Genomic DNA, 15,045 nt, shown 5'->3' with positions numbered 1-15,045 from the left:
TGTACAGATCTTTTGCCTCCTTAGTTAAATTTATTCCTAGGGCTCTATCTTTTATAATGTATGTGTCTGTCAGAAAAGTTTTAAAAGCTACTGAGATGTAAATTCATGTGGAAAATCTAGGCTGGGACTTAGCCCAAGAGATCCTCAAGTGAAAGCTTTTGTTTTTTTCCACCCTCCTTTATTTAGGCAATTCTTTTTTGACTATGTTCAGGTAATAATATGTGCCTAAAAGCAGTCAGGGTTCAGGGAGAGAAATCAGTAGTTCATACTGCCTAATGAATGTAACAATTTATAAATTAAGAAGGCTATACATTATGACCATACACAAAAGCATAGTAATTTAACGTGCTAATAAGGATGACAGCACATTATTTTCAGCATGACATTTTCCTGATTCTATTTTATTTTATTTAATGTGAAGAGAAAGGAAATTCAACATCAAGAATGAATTTAAACTTTTATTACATATCTAGTTTTATATTACTCAGTAATTGATACCAGCTTTTTCTACAGTTAGTATGTAACAAAGATTATGGCAATGAGAGAGCCTGAGGAATTGCCAGTTTTTGTTGAAATGTTTATGAACTAATGACCTAATGAACTAATGTTTTCTGTGCCATATTTAATTTCATTTCTCCTTTCTTGAAAGCTCATTGCTAATTTGTGTTTGTTGTTTGTAGATTGCACTTATATTTAGCCAAAACCCTGTTACCATTTTTCATATGTTGTAGTAAATGATTAGATCTTGGTGTTCCCAGCTGAAAGGTTTTTCACTTTCTTTTACATGGGGACTCAGCTAACAGGGACAAATGGAAAATCTGCTGAGAATACCTTGCAGGAGTTATACCTTAAGCTTTATTTACTGACACATTTTAAAACTTTTCTGAATCCACATCCATACTTGTCTTTAATGGCTTGTGTTGACCTTAGACAATGATAACTTTATTAGTAGTTTGGTTTGAGCCTGACTTTGAGGATAGGTTATATTTTTTATGGAAAGTGAACTTTGATATTTGTAAGAAATACTGACTTTAATATTTTAAACTATACTAGGTAAATCTTACTTTCTATACAATTTTGAGCAAATATAATTTTTATATATGGTGAGAAATAGATCTCTTACAGAATTAATTTAAATTAAAGTAATAGAGCTTGACAGGCAGACTAAACTGGTAGTATTGTAGAAATTTAAACAATTTTAAGAATAATCTGCTTTACAGATGCTTTGTTGCAATAGTGTTTTTTTAACTAATGATAAGGAAATTTTTGCTTTAGAATGAAACAAAAATAATTAAAGTTCTTGAAATGATATTATGCATACTCAGCCTGTTATTACATATATGATATAAATATTTGATGCCTGATATTCAGCCAAAGAGATTTCATATCATACATTTCCTTTTTTCCCCCAGAATTATAAGACCATTGAGCCATCTTCTGAAATAGTTCTGTAAATTTAAGTAAGAGTAGTCTTGTTTCAGCATACATGTGCATTTCTTTTGAGTTTTTGTCTCATCTGGACTCTATATTCTTTCTAGGATACAGTAACATAATTTGATAATGTGAATCAACAATGTGACTAGATAATAGGAAAATTTATTTGTATAAAACCTATTAGACCTCATTTATAGTAGTAACTGAAAGAGGAGAAATGTTCCCATGAATTTAGAAAAAGGAGAGGAGCAAATATGTGGAATTTTGTTATTTTCTTCATAATCATACATTTTTTCATTATGAGTATTTCTATATGAGCCTAGTCATTCAGATGAAAAAAGTTAAATATAATGAAATTTCATTTGAGAATTGTTGCAAAGAAATTTCTTTTTGTTATTCAGCAGATGTTAAGTATCTACTCTGACTTTTAGCAATCTTGATGTGCTTAACTGAGTCTCTAGATCAGGGGGTTGGCAAAACCTTTCTTGTAAAGTGTCAAGTAATAAATATTTTAGACATGTGTGAGCTGCATGGGCCCTCTGTCACATATTTTTTTTTCCTTCTGTTTTAAACAGTGCTTTAAAAATATAAAAATCATTTTTAGTTTACTTACCCTCTAAAACAGGCCAGAGGCAGTATTTGGCCTCCAGGCCATAGTTCGCCAACCCTACTCTGGGTGAATAAAACTTATTTATTCAAGTACCGTTTAAAATTTTATATTAACCATTTAACACTTAAACCTTTTTCACATCTTTTTGTAAAGATGGATGTGTTTAAAAAAGCTTTTTATTTTGGAAAATGTCAAATATATATAAAAATAGAGGATATAGTATCATAAATTTTCATGACACCAAATTTTAACAATTACCAACATAGGACCAATCTTATTTCGTCTGTACCTCCCTACCTTATTAGTTTGGAGCAAATATCAGGTATCATATCATTTCATTCATGAATATTTCAAATTGTGGGGTTTTTTAAAACTATTTTTTATCTCCTTTTCCCACTGCCATACTGTTTTGATTACTGTAGCTGTATGGTTAAGCCTAGAAGTTAGGTGTGGTAAATCCTCCAATTTATTTCTTCTTGTTCTTGGATTTTGGTTTTTTGCCTTCCCAAACAGAATTTAAAATTATTTTTTCAATTTTAGAAACAAACTTGCTGGGCTTTGATTTAAAATTTTTAAAAATTTTTTTGATTGTGTTGGCTCTGATCAACTTCAGGAGAATTAACATTTTAACGGTAGTTTTCTGATCCATGAACATGGTATATCTCGTTTGGTGTTTAATTTCTTTCATCAGTATTTAGTAATTTTCAGTGTATAGGTTTTGTATATCTGTTGTAAAATGTATTTCTAAATATTTCATTTTTTTTGCTACCTTTGATAGTTTTAAAAATATAAATTCTCATTTTTTTTGCTAGTATGTATACTTTATAATCAGTGATCTTTTTAGAAAACTAAGACATGAGAGAAAAAGCCTTGGTTCTACGTACTATATTAAAATTTTCATTAGTTTTGTGGACATGTCTTTCTGGTGTGCTTTATTATCTGTAGGAATGTTACTCTTGTCATTTTTCTTATAAAGTTTGTATGTGAATTGACTAGAATTCTTTTGTAGCATTATTTCTTCAACTTTTTTTTCTGTCCTCTCATTCTTGCCCCTCTTTTTGAGATTCCAGTTCTTTTATGTTACTTGTGTTTAAGATGAGATGGCTTTTCCTATACCACTCTTAATATGAGTAGGGTTGGACAAACTAGCTTTCTTAGGTTTGTGGCTCTAGGATTCTTCTTCTGTTGTTATATAGTGTTCAGAAACATACTTTCTGAGACCTTTTCTTTTCTCCTTCCCTACTTTTATCTAGACCAGGGTTTTTCACCTTCTGCAATATTAGCGTTTTTGGTCAGATTATCTTTGCTGTAGGGGATTGTCCCGTGCATTGTAGGATGTTAGCTGGCATCCTGGCCTTTACCTACTGGATGCCAGTGACCACCCTGTAATCCCTACTCACCCAATTATAAACAAAACTGTTTCCAGACATTGTCAGATGTTCTCTGGGAGTCAGAATCATTCTAGTTCTCGACTGTCTTTCCTTTACCCCTAAATAGCTCTGTACTGCTTGTTTTAGATTTCTTTTCCTAGCAGTTTCTGCTTGCTGTGTTGCTTTGTCTCAGTAGGGAGTTTCATTTAGTGTTGAGATTTCTGATCTTTGTGTGATCCTCTTGCATTTACCTGTGAATTGTAGTTTGTGAAGCTCCCTCCCAGTTTTGATTGCTGTTCCACACTGAATTGAACCCCTCAGTTTAAGGAAGAGGGTGGGTAGTAGTACCTATAGACAAGATGTTAAGGGCCAACCTTTAGGTTAGTTCTTAAACTCTAAATTTGAAAGATACCAATTTTATGATTTTTTTATTTTTTTCTGTTAGTAATTCAGATATAAGAGCAGAGAAGGTGGTTGTTTGTATTGAAGTTAAAATTAGGATTTTGTAGGACAGGTGTTAAGAGTATGACAAGGGTATAAAGTTGTTAAGGCATGATAAAAGAGAGTGGTTCAAGGGATGCATTTTGGGTATAGACTTGGTAGGGAAGGAAATGATGCTATTTCAGGTGCTGTTGGATTGGGAGAAAAGAGAGGATTCAAGAGAATCCTCATCTGTGTGGCTCTAGAGCAGGTATGAGGGGAGTAAGAAAGTGATAATTGGACAAATTAAAGCCAAGATAGTACACTGAAATTCAAAATTTTAGAGCTAGAGAAGTTCCATTTTATTGTAAAGACATTTATTATGGCTGTGGGAGTGTAACACTGATGAAAAATATTGGAGTAAAAAAAGTTCAGAAATGGTGGGGAATATTTTATGATACTTAGCCTATTATATAGATAGAGAAGTCACCTGTGGTGATGGCAAGAGGCGAGTTGGAGGGAAAAGTGTGAACCAGATGGGTAGATAAGCGGGGACATCTGTCTGTAGATGGCAACAAGAAGGCAGGGTTCAGGGAATGTTTTAAGAATGGAGAAGAGAATGGCTTGCCTGAGCATAGACAACCAGGGACTTTACTTTTAAATTCTGTAGTGTTTGGTATTCGTTGTATGAATACCAGGGGTTGGGTAAACTTTAAAGAGCCAGATAGTAAATATTTTAGACTTTGCCACTCACATATGGTTTCTGTTGCATCTTTTTGTTTGTTTTTATAATCCTTTAAAAATGTAAAAACCATTCCTAGCTCCTGTCCCAGATGCAGCAACCGAAGGTTGTAATTTGCTGACCCGTGGATTATATTCATTATAAATTATCTGTGACTTGTAAGTGATACTTTACTTTGTAGAAGTTGGTAATTATTTCGGTTACTAAATAATCACTGTTACTTGAGTAACAGTAGCTTTATATTAGAAAGTGTTAAGGAGATAATACATATTTTTGAAATACTGTCAGTAATTTCACACTGTTCAATATAGTAATAACTTACATTTCTAAACAGAATTTTCACTTTTTTTTTTTTTTTTGGTGCATTCAAGTTGAGTCAGCAGATACTGGAGTTATTTGAATCCTGTCAGCAGCAAGTAAGTGATTTAAAGAAGAAAGAACTCTGTCGAACACAGCTGCAGAGAGAAATTCAGCTGTTATTTCCACGTATGTTTCCCTGTTTTGCATGCCCTTTAAGTACATGCATCCCTATTTTTAAATTTTAAATAATACCTTATAATTCTCTTCTGTTTCTCTAGAAAGCAGGCTTTTTTTAGTTGGGTCCTCTTTAAATGGATTTGGTACTCGGAGCAGTGATGGTGATTTATGCCTAGTTGTTAAAGAAGAGCCAGTAAGTAATGAAACATTTATTCTAAGTGTGTTTATCATGATAAGTCATTTAAGAAATTTCATATAAAAGTCATTGAGGAAAAACCTGTTTTGTTTTAATTGCTTCTTTGGATTCTCTGTTTATAGTAATTCAAGGAAAGCCAGGAAATGCTTCTTTTTCTTTTAAGGCATGTACACAATAAGCATAACAAATTCTGGCATTAATTTATTTCAAAGTTGTTAAAATGAGATGGCTTCACTATGTGTTTTTAAAGAACTCTGCCTCTGTGAAATGTCATTGGGTGTGATATGTTACCAGGGGCAGTAATGAGGAAGAGCATGTCTTTATCTTCTTAATATATATTCTTCCATTTGAGTTGTAAGTGATTCTATTTTTAAGCTTTATTATTTCCCTCTTGAAAATACAATAGGATTTGGAGTACTTGTTTGGGGAATTCAAAAAGAGAGTTCGCTGAAGTTAAAATAAGCCTGTTGTGATCTGAAGTAATTTTCTCTGATATTTTGACTTTGTTTCTTCTTATTTAGCAACCAAATTTTGTTATTTAGTATTATGTCTATTTGAATTTCCTATTAACGGATATTTTTGTGTGTCCTTAATTCTACAATAATTGGTGTTCATTAAGCTGACCTGAGTAGGCTGTTTAATATGCTGAGGTCTCTTCTGAATTACCAAAGATTAAATTAATTTCAGCATAATTTTAATATGCCTTATATTCCACCTCTTAAAGAATATAAGAACTCTATTGAATGGTAATACGTATTTTTACTGTTCTTATTAGTCCACTAACAAAATTGGTTTCTAGTTACTGCAAATCAGAAAGAGATTATTCTAGGAAAGAAACTCAGTATTTTTCTAGGCTTTGAAATCATATAAAGGAAAATGGAAAAAGAAAACAAAAGAAACCTCAGAAATAATAAACACAGTGGAGAATACTAGAGTTTTAATTAAAACTTTCTCTCATGCAATTAGATTATACTTAGGTACATCCCACTGATCCTCTAGTCTTATTCACATGTCTGAATCATGTTATCACAACTTATACTGAAACACCATGGATTTGAATCTTCTTTAAGCAACTCACAATTTAGATAGGGAAATAAAATAGGTTACAGAAAGTTAAAATTCTGGGTTTTTTTTTTTTGGAGATGATTGCTTTTTGTACATTTATACTAAAGAAATGACATATGGCTGTTTCAGTATTTCTTTTAAAACTGTGCTTTTAAGTTTAAAATCAGAAATTGATTTAGAAATGCTGATGTAAAAAAAAATGCTGATGTAAAAGTGTAAAGGTTGACTTTTTAAATAATATAATTTAGTGTATATTGAAAAATAACTCCAAAGAAAAGTATACTTTGTATGTTTCCTTTTAGGTGAGATACATTAAGAAAATAAAACACTAAGTTTAGAAAGATAATGAAAAAACACTTTATTTTTAACTTTTCAGTATTTTTTTCAGGTAAATCAGAAGACTGAAGCACGGCATATACTCACCTTAGTCCATAAACACTTCTGTACTAGACTTTGTAAGTCTCACATGCCTCATGTTCATATGTCATTGACATAACTATTTATTTAAAATGTCTCTCACTTTATTTTCTGGTTAGAATTGTTTGTTTTCTGGTTAGGTTAGGTATAATGTGGATCCTTTTCCCCAAATGAACTCCTTTTAACTTTTGATTAAGAAGACTAACCATTTATTCAACAATTCCTTATTGAGTTTATTTGCAAGCTCTCCAACTGAAAGTAGTGGGGAATTCAAAGATATGTAAGCTTCAGTTATTTCTCTCAAAAGGTTGTAGACTGTGAGGGAAGCTAAAGCATGAATGTACATAGCCATAATGCAGAGTATCTGTGAGAAGCCAAAAGAATTGTACGGATAAAATCTTACAGATATTCACGTGAGGAAGAGAGAATTTCATCTGTTTTGCATTGGCATAAATCTTGTTTTAAAAACACGAAGCCCAAGTATATTAATCTAACAGAAAGCAAAATTACTGACTTAGGCCATTTTATTGGAAGATTTTATTCTTTGAATAAGCTAGCTAAGCAGATTTTAATCCACATGTTAAGCCAGCCGTTTCCAAGAATATTGTTGACAGTTGAAATCACACTTTTTTGTTTTTTTGAAGTCACACTTTCAGATGTTGGGAAGACAGTTTGTCCATATACTTAACAAATATTCCTATGTGTCAGGCTTTGAGCTGGAAAATACAAAGTTACTTAGCAAGTTATTGCCCTTGAACAACTTATATCAGTTGTAGGAAAGAAGTAAGTCAAGAAATTTATTTCTGTAGACTTGAATTTTCACATCTGTAAAATAAAGGAGTAATTTGTACCTTAAGTGAATTTGTAATAACTGTTATTAGAATCATAAAATATTAAAAGTAAAAGGGACCTTAGAGATCATGTAATTCAAATGAAAGTGTTGGGGGGTTTTTGGCGCAGGGGGGGCGGTTGTTGTTATTTTTAATAGTTAAGGAAACTGGTAATCAGTGGGTTTAGTAACTTGCCTGAGGAGTATAATTTGTTGGTGTCTGAACCTGTACTTGGAACTCAAAACTTTTAACTCTTAATCTTATTTTTCATCTAACTTCACTGAATTCCTGCAAATAATTCTATTTGAAACTTGATACATTTTATGATTTTGGTGTTAAAAAGCATCATAACAGAGAATTTTTAGTTTCAAAATGTGGTATTATGTATTTCTTTAGTTAAAACAGTACGAAATTGTTCATTTGGGAAAAGTTTGCAGAGTTTCTCTCTTACACATTTCTGTATTTTCCTAAATTTCTACAATAAACATGTATTTTGACTCAGAAAAAAGTTTGTTTTTTAAGTTCAGTGGAATAAAAAGTATGTATATACGTGTTCTTAGAGATCATACTTATTTGAATGTATTACTGCCCCATGTATCATGTTGCCAGCATTTCCACATTTAAGATTCTTTGTAAATATGATTTCTGTGGCAGCCATAATATCTTGCCATGTGCTGTCCCAGAATTTAGCTATCCTCCTGCTACTGGCCTAGATATTTCTCACTCATAATGCTCTGATGAACTTCTTTATAGATGTTATTAGATATTAGACCACATTTCTGAAAATAACCCTTTAATATGTAAGATCCTCTACATGGTATTGGAGTCTCCAATCTTAGAAGAATTTGGTAATATCCTTTTGTCTTTGCTTTCTCTCTCAAAGACTGTGCTTTCTTAAATTGTTTTAGCTAAGTAAAATACTACTTTTAAGAAATGTGCATTGAACCACTGAATTTGAGAAGCATTTACAGATGTCCATAATATCTTTTATCCTTCAGCTGGTTACATTGAGAGACCTCAGCTGATTCGAGCTAAAGTGCCAATTGTGAAGTTCAGGGATAAAGTCAGGTAAATAATTATTGAGTTCTCTTTTTTCAGTTGCTTTAGATAATTTTTAGGTATTCTTCTGAGGCAGATATTAAGACATTTAGGCTGTAGCCTAATAGCTTATGTTCATCAGATTTTAGAAATGATTTGGTCTTTGAAATGATTTTCTAAAGTAGCCTGAGCAATTCTTCATGCTTGGAAAGGCAATTTTTATGAATATGAATGCATAAGAGCTTTTAAAATTGAGATTATACTTCTTTACTTAACCATTTATCATGTATACTTGCTTCTATCATTGAATATCTTCTGTCTTCATTTTTAGTTGCTTTACAGTATTTCATTGAGTGAATTTATTGTCATTCACTTAACCATTCTGTGTTCAAATAAGCATGTTGTGCATAAATTTCTTACCATATTAAAGATTTTTTAGTATTTCCAGAAGTAGAATTTGAAGCAAGTACTGTGGATATTTTTAAAGCTCTGAATTAATATTTTTGGAAAATATTTTAATTGCAGGCTAGTTCCCATCTAAGTGTTTTTTCTTCTTTGTTGAGTTATATAGAGGAAGTGCAAACTGGTTTCAGTGTTAGATTTGTACAAACACAGTTAAAGAATATAACTCTTTGGCTTCCCAAAGCCAAAGATACATTGACATCTGAAGTCTTAATACTACTGTCCATTTTTATTAATGTGCATGGATAATTGAAAGGTAATAATTTCTTTCCTCATAACAAGAAAATCTGAAGTGGTAAATTTCAAATTTTACAGTTAAAAGATTTGATTAAGTTTTTATTTTGGGTACTTTTCACAGAACAATTCATTGTTCAGAAGTTGGACATGATAGTACATAGGCTCATTACTTATATATTAAGTAATCTTTTTATTTTGAGTTTAGCTATTCTTTATAGATCCCATCATTATTGCCGTATTCTCTAAATTGTGAATTGCATAATCTCTTTGCTTTCAAAGAAGTATCCCTTCTGTTATGTGTTTGACTGTTGTAGTTCTTCCTAGATATCAGTAGCTAAATTTGGCATTATATTATAATTTACCAACCCTTTTGGAGGGAATATAAAATGTAGACAGAGCTTTTATTTTTTCACATGTACTTAATTTGACTTTTCATTCCTATTATTTTAAAGCAAATGATGCTCTAGTTCAAAATTGAGTGAGAATGTATGACTTAGTGGTAACTTGTCCAGAAGTGTGTTTGGTCACATAATTTTATCTGAAAAGGATTGCAAAATTAAAACTTTGGTAAGAAATAATTGGAGCCTTTCTGGTACATTACTGATCTTTCAACAATAATCTTGATTTATATCTTTAATAAACACTAAATCATGCTAGAAGTATGTTCATTTTTATTTCTTTAGTGCCTCATTTTAAAGTCTTTGGGCCTGTGCTATTTTGCATCATTGGATGGATGGATGGATATGAATTTAGTTACTAGGGAGTTACTTTAATTTGTACTTGAGCTGAAGTTAATTTCTTTTTTTAAAATAGTTGTGTGGAGTTCGACTTGAATGTAAACAATGTTGTTGGAATAAGAAACACATTCCTTCTCAGAACTTATGCATACCGTAAGTTTTGTGTTTATTTCCAAATAATTATCACATTCTTTATTCCTTCATAAAGATGTGTATAGTAAATATTGACACCTCTTTAATTGTGTTTATGTACATTGGGTCTCATTTTCTGATATGTATAATATGTTGCTGCACTAAAATCATATACTACCAGAGTTATAAGTCAATAAAATGAAGTTTAATAATTGGTAATTTTTAAAAGGTAACTAAAGCTTGCTTCAGAAGTAAGACACACTTATGGTGAACACAGTGTGTAATAACAGGAGGCATTGCTTTTTCTATTGGCATGTAGTTGGGAAATAAAAGATAAAACTAATGCAATTTCAAAGAAACTGTGATATCTTCTTACCCTTTTTAAGTTTTAATTTTACTTTCAGTTGAAAATCGAGTTCGTCCATTAGTACTGGTGATTAAGAAGTGGGCGAGTCACCATGAAATAAATGATGCCAGTCGTGGTACTTTAAGCAGCTATAGTCTTGTATTGATGGTTTTGCACTATTTACAAAGTAAGTATTATGAAGTTTTTCCCAATTCTTAAAATGGAAATGCATTTTTAACTTCATTATGGGATCTTTCTTCCCTGTTGACCTTCTATTCAAATATCATTGTTTTAAAAAAGTTTTTTCTAAGGCCCATAAAACCACATTTCCTATTTTGTTGCTTTGAACAAATATTTTAGTAATGTTACCCTTGGAAAACATTATAAAGAAGTTTCATTGTGTTTTTATATTTTGACAGTTTCCTATATTCACTTTTGTATTTAAAAAACTTTTACCACTGTATTGTGAACTCATAATCTTGGGGCAGAAGAATGTTCAGAGGCCTGTGAAAATAAACTCAAGCACCATTCATTATGTTTTTTATTTTCTACTTGAGACAGGAATTAACTGATTTTTTTGTTGATTTAAAGAAAAAAAAGGTTTTTTTCCTGTGAGCTGCACGGACACTGAGTGGAAAGACTTGATGTTAATGTAAGACCATTTACCAGAATGTCTAGGGTGTGATCTGTTCTGCGTGACTATTTCTACAGTTAAGAAAGCAATGTTGTAATATTTATGTTTATACCCTTCGACTCAGTGATTCCATTGCTTGGAATTTATACTTAGGTAAATGGTCAGGGATGCATACATAAATTCATATAAGGCTATATTTTTCATGGTATTTGTTGAAATAATAAAAAACTAGATATAATCTAAGTTTTTAAGAGTGGAAGATTGGTCAAATTAATTATGATATCGTAATATGAAATTTATGCAGACACTAAAAATCATGTTTTAAAGACATTTATTGATACAAGAAAATATTCATGATATGCTGTCATATACAACATCACTTCAATTTTATTTTAAAAAGAATAGCTATGTTTCAGTTTGTGTATATATTCATATGTATGCAAATATTGAAAGGGTATGTGCCAAAAACTTATGGGGGGTATTATGGTCAGTAGGATTTGTGTTCTTTATATGTTACTATACTTCATAGATGTTTTATAATACATATTAAATAAAAAAGTATATTTTTATTTGAACAGTGGAATCTGGTGAATTTTTTTGAGGTAGTAAGACGACTTAAAGTAATTTAAATGGCCACAATTTTGTGAATCAGTAATCATCAGAGAGATTAGATAAACTTCCCCTTTGTTGTTGAAAATTTTCAAGCTAATTATAATACATGTACTTTTGTTGCTGACCAGTCTTGGATATATACTAGTTTGATGATTAATTTGCCCCTCCAAAAGGATTTGAAACATCATGTTGGCTATTTTAGGATACTACTTTATATATCACTAACCATTTTTGTCCAATTTTACAGTTCAGTCTGAAACATACTACTTTTGATGCTCTTTTAGTGAACTCTGTTCTCTTGTGAATTGCAGTTCACTTTTATTAAAAATCGAATAGGTTAGAAATATTTTTTGTAAAATGCATATAAAATATGTAAAGAATAATGTGACAAACACTCATGTGCTACCACCTAGTGTCTATTCATTTTTTAGTTTTAGTTGTGATTTAAGCATTAGATTTGACTAAAGCATGTAACATTCATGAAGACTGATAACATGTATCCTATCCCTCCCTTTTGGGTTATTAGAAATTTTAATTTGATTACTTTTTTTAGAAAAATGTTCTTTAATCACAGATGCTCCATGGTAGTTTTGCAAGCAAGTTAAAAAATTCAAATATTAGTATTTTACCAGTGTAATGAAATCATGTTAAAATTGGGTTTAGATTTTGTTAAACATACTTTATTCTTGACAGAATGGTCCTACTTATTACTGAGGTGGTTTGTAATTAATAGCACTATCCCCAACCATTTCTAGGTGTTTGTTAAAAAATATCAGCTACCCAGACCTAATGTGTAACTCTGTACTTTGACAAATTTAAGCTGCTCTCCCCTAGAAGAAATTAGAGAGATTGAAATAAGTAGTTACTTTTCTTGTTACACAAGAATCTGCAAGATGTGCTGAGCAGTTCCAGCTCTGCCACAGTGAACTAGTTTTTGTGACTTTGGCCAAGGTATTCTACTTCTCTGATCTTAATGCTCTCATCTGTGACGTTAATAATTGGATTAGATGACCTTTAAGTTTCATTTAACTTTAAATGCTTTAATATCTTTTCTGCCATGAGCAGAGAAAGGAAACCAGTCCTCTCTACATAAGAAGGTTGAAAAGATTAAAACTTCCTAGAATGAATTTCTATAGACAGTCACAAACTGTGTATACTTGAAAAGATGATTGATGAAAGCATGGGAAGACTCCATTGAGAAGAGATTTTAACAGCAATCTAAGATTAAGACAATAATAATAAAGGCAAAAGTGTCAATTGATTAGAAACAATAATATGAAAGAATATTCATGGAATGTTTACCATATTACTAGGTATAGAACTATCTCTTAAGCATTTTAAAATTGTTCTTGCGTTTTCAAAATTAGTGGTTACTTAGCGTTGTTGGAAGATCTGCATTTTTTTTTTTAGTTTAATTTTTTGATGAATCAGTATGGAATGTTTATGTGTATGAATTTGTAGAGGCCTGACCAGAAAGCTCTTATCTGAACTACAGGCAAAGTAAAATCTTATAGATTAAATATAATCTTATAGATTAAATATATATTAAGACATTATCTATTGATCATATCCTGCAATAATGAACTTATTTTGTCTTGTTTTACTTTTGAAGAGAAATTTAAAAGATTGAAGTCCAAAAAAAAAACAGATTGAAGTCCAAAATTTTGAAGTCAAAATAGACGTTACAGAGAGGTTCTTCCGAAATGTATGTTGCTTTGGAATAAAATAAATATTTGAAAAAACTACTAAATACTTTGAGGTTACTATCAGGATAGTGTTGATAAATAACTACCATAGTACACTAATTGCTTCTCTAATGACTAGTGTTTTAAATCTTTAAGGTTATAAGGCAAGGGATTTATTGAATGATAACCCTGCTACTGAAAGCTCCCAAATTGCATAGTTCTAAAGGCACTTTATCTAATAAAAGACCCTATACAGTGTTTTTCTTTCCTAGCATTCTAGTTATGATTCTAGAATGAGATAATATTTTTTTCTAATTTCCTGCAATCTTTTCTTAATCCTTTTTTAAATTATAATTTTAAATTTACTGGGAGTGTTTTTAAATGTGAATAGAATTCAAGTTTTTAGTAACTAATTTCTAGTAAGAGTTTCCAATTTGACTTCTATATTATAATGAAAATTATTAAAAAGCCATTAAAAATGTTATACAAATATGAAGACTTTTAGAGTTAAGTGACTGGGGCTTGAGTTTATTTGTAGGGACTTCTAGAATTTTGAGCATTTGAATGCCTTTGGGGAAAAAAAATATATATCTTTACTTCCTAAGAGTGATTCTGGTAAGTAATGAGTGAGTTTTTTTACCCTCATATTCTTAATTTTATACTGTGAACATTCCATACTATCATGGAATTTTATTTTATTCTAATTTTCAACTTGGGAATGAAGCATGATACAGAAAAATTTAAGTAATGCATCCTACTTTGTATATGTGGTGGAAATTTACACATTTATAGTCATAATTGAAGACCACATAAGTTGCTCATAATGGTTGATTATATGTTCCTTAATGTATTCCAGAAGTCATTTAAAATTTTTTTTGCTAAATAAGGAATTAAAAGTGAATTAATGATTCTTTGTTACTGAGTTTATTTAATTACAGTTGACCCTTGAACAACACAGATTGGTACTGTGCAAGTCTACTTACATGCAGATTTCTTCCAGTATATACATATTGCAGTACTTACTACGCAACCTGCAGTTGGTTGCATCCGCAGATTTGAAACCTCAGATGTGGAGAGCCAACTATACAGTTAGACGCAAATTTTCAACTGTACAGGGATTGGTACCCCCAACTCCTGCATTGTGCAAGGGTCAACTGTATACATAGTGTATTTCTAATTCTTAAATGCATAGTTTATAGTGTGGTCTATATTTGGTCTTTAATCTTAAAGAAATCTTGAAAATGTATTATTTGTATCTTACCATATTCAAGATATTGCATTTTACATTTATTTCTTACATTGTGATTATTAGGCACTTTGCCTTTCATGTTATTCCATCTACATTATAATGATGTGAAATTACTGTTAATGCATTTAATGAGGTTGGATTTAGGTAAAGCTATTGAAGGGTGAAAATGGCAGTTAAAAATACAATAACATATGAAGATAGTGATTTTTTTGCATGAAATTTTATTTCATAGCATATTGCTACAGATCTCCTGATTTAGATTTCTAAACTTTGCTGAGGTTTTCTTTTTTAAAATGTATTAATGAGATTGAAGATCTTTTTCAGTTTTTCTTTTCACAGTAGATCAATTTCC

The 15,045-nt window shown here is 30.9% G+C and overlaps 1 protein-coding gene across 4 annotated transcripts in view; it reads left to right on the top strand.

Moving 5' to 3' along the window:
- Positions 1-15,045, top strand: part of TENT2 (terminal nucleotidyltransferase 2) — a 56,246-nt gene that overhangs the window by 20,511 nt on the left and 20,690 nt on the right. For 3 of the 4 annotated variants that reach the window (XM_015245733.3, XM_006197605.3, XM_031674621.2), the window contains 6 exons: positions 4,948-5,062; positions 5,155-5,246; positions 6,691-6,769; positions 8,560-8,629; positions 10,112-10,188; positions 10,572-10,700. In XM_015245733.3, coding sequence (XP_015101219.1) covers positions 4,948-5,062; positions 5,155-5,246; positions 6,691-6,769; positions 8,560-8,629; positions 10,112-10,188; positions 10,572-10,700 — 562 coding nt within the window. The remainder of the gene's footprint in view (positions 1-4,947; positions 5,063-5,154; positions 5,247-6,690; positions 6,770-8,559; positions 8,630-10,111; positions 10,189-10,571; positions 10,701-15,045) is intronic. The other variant, XM_072958459.1, reaches the window with a different exon arrangement.

The sequence above is a fragment of the Vicugna pacos genome, chromosome 3 (assembly GCF_048564905.1).
Source record: "Vicugna pacos chromosome 3, VicPac4, whole genome shotgun sequence".
Classification (NCBI taxonomy): domain Eukaryota; kingdom Metazoa; phylum Chordata; class Mammalia; order Artiodactyla; family Camelidae; genus Vicugna; species Vicugna pacos.
This window is presented reverse-complemented; position numbering and strand designations above follow the sequence as displayed.